The sequence below is a fragment of the Oncorhynchus mykiss genome, chromosome 13 (assembly GCF_057628025.1).
Source record: "Oncorhynchus mykiss isolate SJ-2025 chromosome 13, ASM5762802v1, whole genome shotgun sequence".
Taxonomy (NCBI): Eukaryota; Metazoa; Chordata; class Actinopteri; order Salmoniformes; family Salmonidae; genus Oncorhynchus; species Oncorhynchus mykiss.
The window spans coordinates 4,165,491-4,181,472 of NC_143034.1; the positions used below are offsets into that span (position 1 = coordinate 4,165,491).

General features: G+C 43.6%; 1 protein-coding gene across 2 annotated transcripts in view; it reads right to left on the minus strand.

Moving 5' to 3' along the window:
• Nucleotides 1-15,982, minus strand: part of LOC110514644 (cytochrome P450 3A27) — a 32,851-nt gene that overhangs the window by 15,269 nt on the left and 1,600 nt on the right. Inside the window, exons 2-9 of one of the 2 annotated variants that reach the window (XM_090194745.1) lie at nt 14,946-15,039; nt 14,371-14,423; nt 10,376-10,475; nt 10,136-10,252; nt 7,649-7,737; nt 4,091-4,239; nt 3,637-3,764; nt 436-514 (exon numbers count right to left, since the gene is read on the minus strand). In XM_090194745.1, the coding sequence (XP_090050871.1) occupies nt 436-514; nt 3,637-3,764; nt 4,091-4,239; nt 7,649-7,737; nt 10,136-10,252; nt 10,376-10,475; nt 14,371-14,423; nt 14,946-15,039 (809 nt within the window). The remainder of the gene's footprint in view (nt 1-435; nt 515-3,636; nt 3,765-4,090; nt 4,240-7,648; nt 7,738-10,135; nt 10,253-10,375; nt 10,476-14,370; nt 14,424-14,945; nt 15,040-15,982) is intronic. The other variant, XM_090194746.1, reaches the window with a different exon arrangement.

A 15,982-nucleotide genomic window follows, 5' to 3' on the forward strand; every position in this document is an offset into this window, starting at 1 on the left:
ATCCTTGGGGTTACCATTTCAGTTCTGTTATACCCACAGACATTATTTTAACAGTTGTAGAAACTTTAGAGTGTTTTTTTTTAATCCAAATCTACCAATGTTATGCATATCCCAGCTTATGGGCCTGAGTAACAGGGAGTTTACTTTGGGCTCCCTTTTCATCCGGAGGCCCCCTACCCAAGAGAGGTTAAGCTGCCCCCATAAAGGATACTTTGGATGACTACTGTTGTTTTTCTTCCGGAATCACTCTGTAAATAAACACCCAGAAGACCTTTTGCGGCTCCGCCATCTTTATATTTGATAGAGGTCAGGTTTTTCAATTTAGACTTCTAGCTCTACTCTACGTGACATTTTTGTAACAGGTGTGTGTTTGTAACAGTAGTTTACAGGTGTTTGTTTGCAACAGTAGTTAACAGGTGTTTGTTCGGCAGGTACCTTTAGTCGGTTCCCCTCCTGTCTTTGTGTCATTGTCTTTCTGAGAGTCGATCATCAGTTGTAAGAAATCCACCCGACTCTGCGAGCAGAATGAATTTAGGTCAAATATGTCCAATCACAGCCAACACAAACAGATTTTACTGGATCTGGTCCAATCCCAGCCAACACAAACAGATTCTACTGGATCTGGTCCAATAACAACCAACAGATAGTTGGTTCACCGACTACTTCACAGACAGAGTTCAGTGTGTCAAATCGGAGGGCCTGTTGTCCTTTCCTCTGGCAGTCTCTATGGGGGTACCACAGGGTTCAATTCTTTGGCCAACTCTTTTCTCTGTATATATCAACGATGTCGCTCTTGCTGCGGGTTATTCCCTGATCCACCTCTATGCAGACGACACCATTCTGTATACATCTCGCCCTTCTTTGGACACTGTGTTAACTAACCTCCAAATGAGCTTCAATGCCATACAACACTCCTTCCTTGGCCTCCAACTGCTCTTAAATGCTAGTAAAACCAAATGCATGCTTTTCAACCGTTCGCTGCCCGCACACGCCCGCCTGACTAGCATCACTACTCTGTACGGTTCCTACCTAGAATACTTGGACAATGACAAATACCAAGGTGTCTGGCTAGACTGTAAACTCTCCTTCCAGACTCAAATCAAACATCTCCAATCCAAAATCAAATCTAGAATCAGCTTCCTATTTCGCAACAAAGCCTCCTTCATTCACGCCGCCAAACTTACCCTCGTAAAACTGATTATCCTACCGATCCTCGACTTCGGTGATGCCATCTACAAAATAGCTTCCAATACTCTACTCAGCTAATTGGATGTAGTCTATCACAGTGCCATCCGTTTTGTTACCATAGCCCCTTATACCACCCACCACTTCGACCTGTATGCTCTAGTAGGCTGGCCCTCTCTACATATTCGTCGCCAGACCCACTGGTTCCAGGTTATCTATAATTCTATGCTAGGTAAAGCTCCGCCTTATCTCAGCTCACTGGTCACGATAACAACACCCACTCGATCCAGCAGGTATATCTCTTGTCATCCCCAAAGCCAACACCAACTTTGGCCGCCTTTCCTTCCAGTTCTCTGCTGCCAGTGACTGGAACGAATTGCAAAAATCGCTGAAGCTGGAGACTTACATTTTCCTCACTAACTTTAAACATCAGCAATCTGAGCAGCTAACCGATCGCTGCAGCTGTACATAGTCCATCAGTAAATAACCCACCCAATCTACCTACCTCATCCCCATCTTGTTTTTATTTTTGCACACCAGTATTTCTACTTGCACATCATCATCTGCTCATCTATCACTCCAGTGTTAATCTGCTAAATTGTAAATACTTCGCTACTGTGGCCTATTTATTGCCTTACCTCCTCACGCCATTTGCACACACTGTATATAGACTTTCTCTCTTTCTATTGTGTTATTGACTGTACACTTGTTTATTCAATATGTAACTCTGTGTTGTTTTTTGTGTCGCACTGCTTTGCTTTATCTTGGCCAGTTTGCAGTTGTAAATGAGAACTTGTTCTCAACTTTAAAAAGATGGGGAGAGGTCGCGCCATAATAAAGAGATGCTCCGCTTATTTTGACACCCAAAAAGCAAGTTCTGCAGGTTCTAGTTTTGTCTAATCTGTGGTCTAGTGCTGCAAGGAAAGACCTAGTTAAGCTGCAGCTGGTCCAGAACAGAGCGGCACGTTTTGCTCTTAATTGTAATCAGAGGGCTGATATAAATACTATGCATGCCAGTCTCTCTTGGCTAAGAGTTGAGGAGAGACTGACTGCATCACTTTTGATAAGAAACAATGTGTTAAAAATCCCAAATTGTTTGCATAGTCAACTTACACAGAGCTCTGACAAACACACTTGTCCCACCAGACATGCCACCAGGGGATCTTTTCATCGTCCCCAAATCCAGAACAAATTCAAGAAAATGTACAGAATCATATAGAGCCCTTGTTGCATGGAACTTCCTTCCATCTCATATTGCTCAAATAAACAGCAAACCTGGTTTCAAAAAAAACAGATAAAGCAACACCTCACAGCACAACGCCTCTCCCCCTATTTGACCTAGACAGTTTGTGTGTATGCATTGATATGTAGACTACGTGTGCCTTTTTTAAAATGTATGTAGTTCTGTCCTTGCCTCATAATGTTCTGTTTCCTGTGGAACCCAGGAAGAGGAAGCTGCTGCTTTTGCAAAATCTAATTGTTTTATTTAACTCAGTCAAGACCAAATTCTAATTTTCAATGACGGCCTACCAGGGAACATGGTGGGTTAACTGCCTTGTTCAGGTGGAAAAGGATCGATTTTTACCTTGTCAGCTCAGGGGACTCGATCTTGCAACCTTTCGGTTTCTAGTCCAACCCTCTAACTACTAGGCTACCTGCCTCCCCATGGGGAGCTTCATAAAATACAAAATACAAAAACATGCAAAACACAATCAGATTCTAATGGATCTGGTCCAATCACAACCAAGACAATCAGATTCTAATGGATCTGGTCCAATCACAACCAAGACCATCAGATTCTAATGGATCTGGTCCAGTCACAACCAAGACCATCAGATTCTAATGGATCTGGTGAAGTCACAACCAAGACAATCAGATTCTAATGGATCTGGTCCGATCACAACCAAGACCAACAGATTCTAATGGATCTGGTCCAGTCACAACCAAGACAATCAGATTCTAATGGATCTGGTCCAATCACAACCAAGACCATCAGATTCTAATGGATCTGGTCCAGTCACAACCAAGACAATCAGGTTCTAATGGATCTGGTCCGATCACAACCAAGACCATCAGATTCTAATGGATCTGGTCCAGTCACAACCAAGACAATCAGATTCTAATGGATCTGGTCCAATCACAACCAAGACCATCAGATTCTAATGGATCTCGTCCAATCACAACCAAGACAAACAGATTCTACTGGATCTCGTCCAATCACAACCAACACAAACAGATTCTAATATGACTGTAGATTTTTGGGTCCAAATAATAGTGTTTTTAAATTGCGACATGATATCGATATAGACATTCCATATTGGTCCCCATCACTAGTTACATTTCATAGTTATATAATAAGTAAATACAGAATATTACAGTACAAATACAAATGTACAGATGAAAATATCAATATAACAATCATATACAAATATAAATATAAAACAAGTTTACAGTTGAGTTCCCAGTGTCACGTCCAGATTTGATCTTAGCCAGCGAGGCGTAAAAGAAGTCTGTCACCGCAGCTGGGAAGAAAGAAAACTTCATCTTCTCCAAGATAGGACCTATGAAGGGAAACAAAACTGGAGAAGGAGAGGAGAGGAGTATGAGAGGAGGACGGGAGAGGAGAGGAGAATAGGAGAATAGGAGAGGAGAGGAGAATAGGAGAGGAGATGAGGAGAGGAGAGGAGTATGAGAGGAGAAAGGGAGGGGAGAGGAGAATAAGAGAGGAGATGAGGAGATGAGGAGGAGGGGAGAGGAGGGGAGGATGGGAGAAGAGGAGAGCAGGGGAGGACAGGAGAGGCGAAGAGCAGAAGTGAGGTGGAGAGGAAAGTTTTATAGAAAGGTGTACAACTGCATATGATTGAAAAGTTCAACTTTGTGTCCGTGTGTCTGTGTGTGGTCTCACCGAATAGGAGCAACAGTGGGTTGAACAGGTCGAACTTGGTCATCTTCTTGACGTTGGAGACGAAGGGGTCTGAAGGGTTGTTCAGAGAGTCAATGTCCACACTGAAAGCTGTGCTGGTGACCACATCCATACTGTAGGGCCCAAAGAACCTGCAACACAACCACAACTACTGACCACCAACCACACAACTACTGACCACACAAATACTGACCACAACTAGAGACCACAACTAGAGACCACAACTAGTCACCACCAACTACTGACCACATGTACCGGCCACACCTACTAACCACACACATAATGACCACACCTACTGACCACACACACAATGACCACAAATACTGACCACAACCACACAAATACTGACCACAACCACACAACTACTGACCACACAACTACTGACCACAACTACTGACCACACCGCGGCGGAAGGTAGCCTAGTGGTAGAGCATTGGGCCAGGAATCGAAAGGTTTCTAGATCGAATCCCCAAGATTACAAGGTAAAAATATCTTGTTTTGCCCCGGAACAAGGCAGTTAACCCACTGTTCCTAGGCTGTCATTTGTTCTTAACTGTTGAAAAAAATAAAGCTTAAATAAAAATAAACACATACTGACCCCCAACTACTGACCACAACCACACAACTGCTGACCACAACCACACAACTACTGACCACAACCACATACCTACTGACCACAACCACACAACTGCTGACCACAACCACAGAACTACTGACCACAACCACACACCTACTGACCACAACCACACAACTACTGACCACAACCACACAACTACTGACCACAACTACTGACCACATCCACTGACCACAACCACACAACTACTGACCACAACCACACAACTACAGACCACAACCACACAACTACTGACCACAACTACTGAACACAACCACACAACCACTGACCACAACCACACAACTACTGACCACCAACTACCAACCACACAACCACTGACCACACAACTACTGACCACCAACTACCAACCACACAACCACTGACCACAACTACTGACCACACAACTACTGACCACCAACTACCAACCACACAACTACTGACCACACAACTACTGACCACAACTACTGACCCCCAACTATCAACCACACAACTACTGACCACAGCTACTGACCACAACCACACAACTACTGACCACACATCAACTGACCACAACCACACAACTACTGACCACACAACTACTGACCACACAACAACTGACCACAACCACACAACTACTGACCACAACCACACGACTACTGACCACAACCACACAACTACTGACCACACAACTACTGACCACAAACACACAACTACTGAACACCAACTACCAACCACACAACTATTGACCACAACTACTGACCACACAACTACTGACCACAACTACTGACCATAACTACTGACCACCAACTACCAACCACACAACTACTGACCACAACTACTGACCACAACCACAAACACACAACTACTTACCACACAACTACTGACCACACAACTATTGACACCTACTGGGCACACAACTATTGACCACACCTACTGACCACACAACTATTGACCAAACCTACTGACCACACAACTATTGACACCTATTGACCACACAACTACTGACCACACCTACTATCCACACAACTACTGACCACCAACTACTGACCACACAACTACCGACCACACAACTACCGACCACACCTACTGACCACAACCACACAACTACTGACCACAACTACTGACAACACACCTATTGACTACAACCGCTGAACACACACCTACTGACCACAACTACACACCTACTGACCACAACCACACAACTACTGACCACACAACTACTGGCAACAACCACTGACCACAACTACTGACCACACAACTACTGACCACCAACTACTGACCACACAACTACCGACCAAACAACTACTGACCCCACAACTACTGACCACACAACTACCGACCACACAACTACTGACCACACAACTACTGATCACACAACTACTGAACACACAACCACTGACCACACAACTACTGACCACACAACTACTGACCACACAACTACTGACCACACAACTACTGACCACACAACTACTGACCACACAACCACTGACCACACAACTACTGACCACACAACTACTGACCACACAACTACTGACCACACAACTACTGACTACAACAACTGACCACACAACTACTGACCACACAACTACTGACAACAACTACTGATCACAACTACACAACTACTGACCACACAACTACTGACCACACAACTACTGACCACACAACTACTGACCACACAACTACAGACCACAACTAAATCAAATGAAATGTATTTGTCACATGCGCAGAATACGACAGGTGTAGAACCGTGAAATGCTGAATACGACAGGTGTAGAACCGTGAAATGCTTACTTACAAGCCCTTAACTGAGAAAGCAATTCAAGAAACAGAGTTAAGAAAACATTTCCTAAATAAACTAACTAAACTGACACCGCCTAGTATATAGGTCCTGGATGGCAGGAGGCTTGGCACCAGTGATGTACTAGGCCGTATGCACTGCGCTCTGTAGCTCCTTACTGTCAGATAACGAGCAGTTGCCATACCAGGCGGTGATGCAACCGGTCAGGATGCTCTCGATGGTGCAGCTGTAGAACCTTTTGAGGATCTGGGGACCCATGCCAAATCTTTTCAGTCTCCTTAGGTAAAAAAAAAAAGGCGTTGTCGTGCCCTCTTCACGACTGTCTTGGTGTGTTTGGACCATGTTAGTTTGTTGGTGATGTGGACGCCAAGGAACTTGAAACTCTCGACACACTTCACTACAGCCCCTGTCGATGTGAATGGGGGCGTGTTCAGTCCTCCTTTTCCTGTAGTCCACGATCAGCTACTTTGTCTTGCAAAACATTGAGAGGAGAGGTTGTTGTCTTGGCAACCGCACAGCCAGGTCTCTGACCTCCTCCCTATTGGCTGTCCAGGATCCAGTTGCAGAGGGAGGTGTTTAGTCCCAGGGTTCTTAACTTAGTGACGAGCTTTGTGGGCACTATGGTGTTGAACGTTGAGCTGTAAGTCAATGAACAGCATTCTCACGTAGGTGTTCCTTTTGTCCAGGTGGGAAAGGGCAGTGTGGAGTGCAATAAAGATTGCATCATCTGTGGATCAGTTGGGGCGTTATGTGAATTGGAGTGGGTGTAGTGTTTCCGAGATGATGGTGTTGATGTGAGCCACGATCAGCCTTTCAAAACACTTCATGGTTACCAACGTGAGTGCTATGGATTTGTTGGTGGTTCAATGACGTCTATATATATATATATATGTCTATAGATGTCTATAGATGAAATCTTGGTAGATAGTGTCTACAGCTTATGATGAGGTACTCTACCTCAGGCCAAGAGTGTGCAAAGCTGTTATCAAGGCAATGGGTGGCTGTGTGTGTGTGTGTGTGTGTGTGTGTGTGTGTGTGTGTGTGTGTGTGTGTGTGTGTGTGTGTGTGTGTGTGTGTGTGTGTGTGTGTGTATTATAATCAAGACTCAGAGTTGTAAGGTGAAAGCCAGAGGTTAGGAATCAGGACTCACTCCTTCACTTCGATGGTCTGGTCTTTATCTGCTTGCTTCTTCATTCCATTCAGCAGGTTAGCAGAGTGCTGCTTCATGATACCAAACATCTAGAGAGAGAGAGATAGAGAGAGGGGGAGAGAGAGAGAGAGAGAGAGAGGGGGAGAGAGAGAGAGAGAGAGAGAGAGAGAGAGAGAGAGAGAGAGAGAGAGGGGGGGGGGGTAGAGTTAGAGAGAGGTAGAGAGAGGGGTAGAGGTAGAGAGAGAGAGAGGGGTAGAGAGAGAGAGAGGTAGAGAGAGACAGAGAGAGTGGTTAGCAGAGTGCTGCCTAATGATTAGGGTGGAATGGCAATAACCCAGTTACCCAGATTTACGCCAATAACTTTCCCAGGATAAAGAACAGAGCGAAACCGGTAACTCCTCCCCTTTCCCAGGATAAATTACAGAGAGAAACAGGTAACTCCTCCCCTTTCCCAGGATAAATAACAGAGAGAAACCGGTAACTCCTCCCCTTTCCCAGGATAAAGAACAGAGCGAAACCAGTAACTCCTCCCCTTTCCCAGGATAAATAACAGAGAGAAACCGGTAACTCCTCCCCTTTCCCAGGATAAAGAACAGAGCGAAACCGATAACTCCTCCCCTTTACCAGGATAAAGAACAGAGAGAAACCGGTAACTCCTCCCTTTTCCCAGGATAAAGAACAGAGCGAAACCGGTAACTCCTCCCCTTTCCCAGGATCCAAGTCTGGTTCATCCTTGGGAGCAAATCAAAATCAAATCAAATGTATTTAAACTCCCTAGAAAGGCCAAAACCTAGGAAGAAACTTAGAGAGGAACCAGGCTATGTGGGGTGGCCAGTCCTCTTCTGGCTGTGCCGGATGGAGATTATAACAGAACATGGCCAAGATGTTCAAATGTTCATAGATGACCAGCAGGGTCAAATAATAATAATCACAGTGGTTGTCGAGGGTGCAACAGGTCAGCACCTCAGGAGTAAATATCAGTTGGCTTTTCATAGCCGATCATTCAGAGTTTCTCTACCGCTCCTGCTGTCTCTGGAGAGTTGAAAACAGCAGGTCTGGGACAGGTAGCACGTCCGGTGAACAAGTCAGGATTCCGTAGCCGCAGGCAGATCAGTTCAAACTGGAGCAGCAGCATGGCCAGGTGGACTGGAGACAGCAAGGAGTAATCAGGCCAGGTAGTCCTGAGGCATTGTCCTAGCAATTTCCAAATGTCTGAAGGTACCACGTTCATCTGTACAAACAATAGCAGCCGTCCTACCGCTCAGGAAGGAGACTCGTTCTGTCTCCTAGAGATAAACGCACTTTGGTGCAAAAAGAGCAAATTAATCCCAGAACAACAGCAAAGGACATTGTGAAGATGCTGGAGGAAACAGGTACAAAAGTATCTATATCCACAGTAAAACGAGTCCTATATCGACATAATCTGAAAGGCCGCTCAGCAAGGAAGAAGCCACTGCTGCAAAGCTGACATAAAAAAGCCTACGGTTTGCAACTGCACATGGAGAAAAATATTGTACTTTTTGGGAGAAATGTCCTCTGGTCTGATGAAACAAAAATAGAACTGTTTGGCCATAATGGCCATCGTTATGTTTGGAGGAAAAAGGGGGAGGCTTGCAAGCCGAAGAACACCATCCCACTGTGAAGCATGGGGGTGGCAGCATCATGTTGTGAGGGTGCGGGCAAGGAGGCCTACAAACCGGACTCAGTTACACCAGCTCTGTCAGGAGGAATGGGCCAAAATTCACCCAACTTATTGTGGAAAGCTTGTGGAACGCTACCCACAACATTTGACCCATGTTAAACAATTTAAAGGCAATGCTACCAAATACTAATTGAGTGTATGTAAACTTCTGACCCACTGGGAATGTGATGAAAGAAATAAAGCTGAAATAAATCATTCTCTCTACTATTATTCTGACATTTCACATTCTTAAAATTAAGTGGTGATCCTAACTGACCCAAGACAGGGAAATTTGGCTCAGTTTAAATGTATTTGTGATGTGATAAAGTTCATTACAAGCTACAATGAGTTTATATAGAATTTATAACAAGCTTTAATGAGCTGAAGAGTTTATAACAAGTTATGAGTTTATAACAAGCTATGATGAGTTTATAACAAGCTATAATGAGTTTATATAGCGTTTATAACAAGTTATGAGTTTATAACAAGCTATAATGAGTTTATAACAAGCTATAATGAGTTGAAGAGTTTATAACAAGTTCTGAGTTTATAACAAGCTATAATGAGTTTATATAGAGTTTATAACAAGCTATAATAGGTTAATGAAGAATTATAACAAGCTATAGAGTTTATTAAGAGTTTATAACAAGCTATAATGAGTTAATAAAGAGTTTATAACGAGCTATAATGAGTTAATGAAGAGTTATAACAAGCTATAATGAGTTTTTAAAGAGTTTATAACAAGCTATAATGAGTTTACAACAAGTTGATAAAACAGAAAGGTAGAGATGGAGGGATGGTTCTACCTCTTTCAGTCGTCCAGAGGTAAAGGAAGGTGAGAGGACACTGCGGATCCGTCTCCATGTATCGTCCTCGGCAACGGACACCGCGTCAAACATCTCCCCATTCAGAAATGCAAAGTTCTAAAACATGGAGGACAGTTGTATTAATCAGGGTTATTATTATTCAGTTTATGTGTGTGTGTGTGTGTGTGTGTGTGTGTGTGCGTGTGTGCGTGTGCGTGTGCGTGTGTGTGTGTGTCTCACCCTGCGGTTGGTGAAGATGTTGTAACACTCTTTAATCAGGACGGTCTTGATTATGCTTTTGTCCATGACACACAGAACAGGCTGCCTCCCATCATAGATCCTTCACAGAGGAGAAACACACCTGGCTTTAACCACTATATATATATACACACCTACATGGTACACAGAACAGACTGCCTCCCATCATAGATCACAGAGGCATTTCATCGTAACGAGGAGACTGGTCGTCATAAAGAGGCAGCGTCGTAAGCAAAACATAGAATAACAACCCACAAAACTCTCCAAGGAACATGGCTACCTAAATATGGTCCCCAATCAGAGACAACGATAAACAGCTGATTGAGAACCAATCTCGGCAACCATAGACATATAAACACCTAGACTAGATAAACCCCTGTACAATACAAAAACTCAACACACCACCCAATAATAAATAAAACAAAGAGAACTAAGGTCAGGGCGTGACACTGCCTCTCATCGTACATCTATGGCATTCTGTTAAGTTACGGCCTTATTCTACAATGGATAAATACAAAACCCTCATCGTACCTTCTCCGCTATGCAATCTGGTTTCAGAGCTGGTCACGGGTGCACCTCAGCCACGCTCAAGGTCCTAAACGGCATCATAACCGCCATCAATAAGAGACATTTACTGTGCGGCCGTATTCTTTCGAAGACTTTCGACTTTGTCAATCACAACATTCTTCTAGGCAGACTCGACAGCCTTGGTTTCTCAAATGATTGCCTCGCCTGGTTTACCAACTACTTCTCTGGTAGAGTTCAGTGTGTCAAATCGGAGGGCCTGTTGTCCGGGCCTCTGGCAGTCTCTATGGGGGTGCCACAGGGTTCAATTCTCGGGCCGACTCTCTTCTCTGTATACATCAATGATGTTACTCTTGCTGCTGGTGTGTCGCCGATCCACCTCTACGCAGACGACACCATTCTGTATACTTCTGGCCCCTCTTTGGACACTGTGTTGACTAACCTCCAGACGAGCTTCAATGCCATACAACTCTCCTTCCGTGGCCTCCAACTGCTCTTAAACGCAAGTAAAACTAAATGCATGCTATTCAATCGATCACTTCCCGCACCTGCTCGCCCGTCCAGCATCACTACTCTGGACGGCTCTGACTTAGAATACGTGGACAACTACAAATACCTGGGTGTCTGGTTAGACTGTAAACTCTCTTTCCAGACTCACATTAAGCATCTCCAATCCAAAATTAAATCTAGAATCGGCTTCCTATATCGCAATAAAGCATCCTTCACTCATGCTGCCAAACATACCCTCATAAAACTGACCATCCTACCGAACCTCGACTTTGGTGATGTCATCTATAAAATAGCCTCCAACACTCTACTCAACAAACTGGATGCAGTCTATCACAGTGCCATCCGTTTTGTCACCAAAGCCCCATACACTACCTTCCATTGCGACCTGTACGCTCTCGTTGGTTGGCCCTCACTTCATACTCGTCGCCAAACCCACTGGCTACAGGTTATCTACAAGTCTCTGCTAGGTAAAGCCCCACCTTATCTCAGCTACCTGGCCACCATAGCAGCACCCACTCGTAGCACACACTCCAGCAGGTATATCTCACTGGTCACCCCCAAAGCCAATTCCTCCTTTGGTCTACTTTCCTCCCAGTTCTCTGCTGCCCATGACTGGAACGAACTGCAAAAATCTCTGAAGCTGGAGACTCATATCTCCCTCACTAGCTTTAAGCACCAGCTGTCAGAGCAGCTCACAGATCACTGCACCTGTACATAGCCCATCTGTAAACAGCCCATCTATATACCTCATCCCCATACTGTATGTATTTATTTATTTAGTTATTTATCTAGCTCCTTTGCACCCCAGTATCTCTACTTGCACATTCATGTTCTGCCTATCTACCATTCCAGTGTTTAATTGCTATATTGTAATTACTTCGCCACCATGGCCTATTTATTTCCTTAACTTACCTCATTTGCACTCACTGTATATAGACTTTTTGTTTTATTTTGTTCTACTGTATTATTGACTGTATGTTTTGTTTATTCCATGTCTAACTCTGTGTTGTTGTATGTGTCGAATTGCTACGCTTTATCTTGGTCAGGTTGCAAATGAGAACTTGTTCTCAACTAGCCTACCTGGTTAAATAAAGGTGAAAAAAATACACCATAATGACATCACAATACACCATAATGACATCACAATACCCCATAATGACATCACAATACCCCATAACAACATCACAATACCCTATAACAACATCACAATACCCTATAACAACATCACAATACCCCATAACGAGAAACCGAAAACAGAAATACCCATCTGTGGTAAATTCCATTCATTGCACATGATTTGGAAAGGCACACACCTGTCTATATAAAGGTCCACAGTTGACAGTGCATGTCAGAGCAAAAACCAAGCCATGAGGTCGAAAGAATTGTCCGTAGAGCTCCGAGACAGGATTGTGTTGAGCCACAGATCTGGGAAACATTTCTGCAGCATTGAAGGTCCCCCAAAACACAGTGGCCTCCATCATTCTTTAATCAAATAACTACCAAGACTCTTCCTAGAGCTGGCCGCCTGTCCAAACTGAACAATCGGGGGAAAAGGGCCTGGGTCAAGGAGATAACCTGATGGTCACTCTGACAGAGCTCCAGAGTTCCTCTGTGGAGATGGGAGAACCTTCCAGGAGGACAAGCATCTCAGCAGCACTCCACCAATCAGGCCTTTATGGTAGAGTGGCCAGATAGAAGCCACTCCTCAGTAAAAGGCACATGACAGCCTGCTTGGAGTTTGTCAAAAGGTACCTAAAGACTCTCAGTGTAATGAGGTCTTTGTGTAGCCTGTGTAAAGGAGTCAGGCGCAGGACAGCAGATATGAGTAAATAAACGGAATTTACTCAAGATGGGAAAATACAATACAATAAAGCACATAACGGACCGCATAACATACAAACAATTACTCACAAACAAACATGGGGGAACAGAGGGTTAAATAATGAACAAGTAATTGGGGAATTGAAACCAGGTGTGAAAAAGACAAAGACAAAACAAATGGAAAATGAAAAGTAGATCGGCGACGGCCAGAAGGCCAGTGACGTCAACAAGGAGAGGGACCAACTTCGGAGGAAGTCGTGACACTCAGACCATGAGAAACAAGATTCTCTGGTCTGATGATGAAACCAAGATGAAACTCTTTGGCCTGAATGAAAAGTGTCACGTCTGGAGGAAACCTGGCATCATCCCTACAGTGAAGCATGGTGGTGGCAGCATCATGCTGTGGGGAGGTTTTTCAGCGGCAGGGACTGGGAGACTAGTCAGGATCGAGGGAAAGATGAACGGAGAAAAGTACTGAGATTCTTGATGAAAACCTGCTTAAGAGCGCTCAGGATCTCAGACTGGAGTGAAGGTTCACCTTCCAACAGGACAACAATCCTAAGCACACAGACAAGACAACACAGGAGTGACTTTGGGACAGTTCTCTGAATGTCATCAAGTGGCCCAGCAAGAGAGCGGATCTGCAGAGAAGAATTGGAGAAACTCCCCAAATATCGGTGTGCCAGGCTTATAGCATCATCCCCAAGAAGACGCGAGGCTGTAATCGCTGCCGAAAGTGCTTCAGCAAAGTACTGAGTAAAGGGACTGAATACTTACGTAAATGTGATATTTAATTTGTTTTGTTTTTATACATTTGCAAAACTTTAAAAAACAAACAGGTTTTGTTTTTGTCATTATGGGGTATTGTGATGTCATTATGGGGTATTGTGATGTCATAATGGGGTATTGTGTGAGTAGATTGATGAGGGGAAAAAACAATTGAATCCATTTCAGAATAAGGCTGTAATGTAACAAAACATTAGTCGGGTTGTTGTTGATATTATTAATACTACTACTACTATCATTCCTCATTATCACATGACAGCTCCAGCAGGTGATGAATTGAAAAAGCATAGTACAGTTGTGAGTCATCCTAGTACGGTACAGCCAACTGAACTCACCCCCAGATTCTCCCGTACTTCTGAAAGCACTCTGTGTCAAAGTTAGTGAAGCCCTGCAGAGAGAGAGAGAGAGAGAGAGAGAGAGAGAGAGAGAGAGAGAGAGAGAGAGAGGGAGGGAGGGAGGGAGGGAGGGAGAGAGAGAGAGAGAGAGAGAGAGAGAGAGAGAGAGAGAGAGAGAGAGAGAGAGAGAGAGAGAGAGAGAGAGAGAGAGAGAGAGAGAGAGAGAGAGGGAGAGGGAGAGGGAGAGGGAGAGGGAGAGGGAGAGAGATGGAATGAGAGCGAGCGAGAAAAAAAACATGCCCTAGGAGGTCGCGTAGGTGTGTTCTACACCTGAACAGAGAACACACCTGAAATAGGTGAGGGTTGAGGAGGGTTTGTTATTTTCTATGGTCCCCAGGGTCAATAACACAACTTCTAGACTGATCATGTCTCAAATGACCTTGTATTTATCTATTGTTAAAACAACAAACAAAGCTAGTTCTCTTTTTCCTTCTCAATACATTGTTTTACATAGGAGAACAATAACACTGTTGTTTAAAATATGAGAGAGATGTTTATTCTGAATGTGTACTAACCTTTCTATACTCCAACATTGTGCCAAAGTAAGGTAGGGGTTTGGGACCAGGGATACCCATCTTAGTGAATACACCATAGGGCCAGTACCCGTACCTGTATACATATACATATACACACACACACACACACACACACACACACACACACACACACACACACACAGTAAATAGTAATATGTTATAGAGAAGTTATATTAAGTATAGTATCCCTGTATATAACCATGTTATTCTGTATATAACCATGTTATTCTGTATATAACCATGTTATTCTGTATATAACCATGTTATTCTGTATATAACCATGTTATTCTGTATTTAACCATGTTATTTTGTATATAGCCATGTTATTCTGTATATAACCATGTTATTCTGTATATAACCATGTTATTCTGTATATAACCATGCTATTCTGTATATAACCATGTTATTCTGTATATAGCCATGTTATTCTGTATATAACCATGTTATTCTGTATCTAGCCATGTTATTCTGTATATAACCATGTTATTCTGTATTTAACCATGTTATTCTGTATATAGCCATGTTATTCTGTATAGAACCATGTTATTCTGTATATTGCCATGCTATTCTGTATCTAGCCATGTTATTCTGTATATAGCCATGTTATTCTGTATATAGCCATGTTATTCTGTATATAGCCATGTTGTTCTGTATATAGCCATGTTATTCTGTATATAGCCATGTTGTTCTGTATATATCCATGTTATTCTGCAAATAACCATGTTATCATTGTGTCACACCCTGATCTGTTTCACCTGTCCTTGTAATTTCCCCCACCTCCCTCCAGGTGTTGCTTGTTTTCCCCAGTGTATTTATCCCTGTGTTTCCTGTCTCTCTGTACCAGTGTATTTATCCCTGTGTTTCCTGTCTCTCTGTGCCAGTTCGTCTTGTATGTCCAAGTCAACAAGCGTTTTTTTCCTATTCTCCTGCTTTTGCTCTTTCTCCTTTTTCTAGTCCTCCTGATTTTGACCCATGCCTGTTTCTGGACTCTGTACCCGCCTGCCTGACCATTCTGC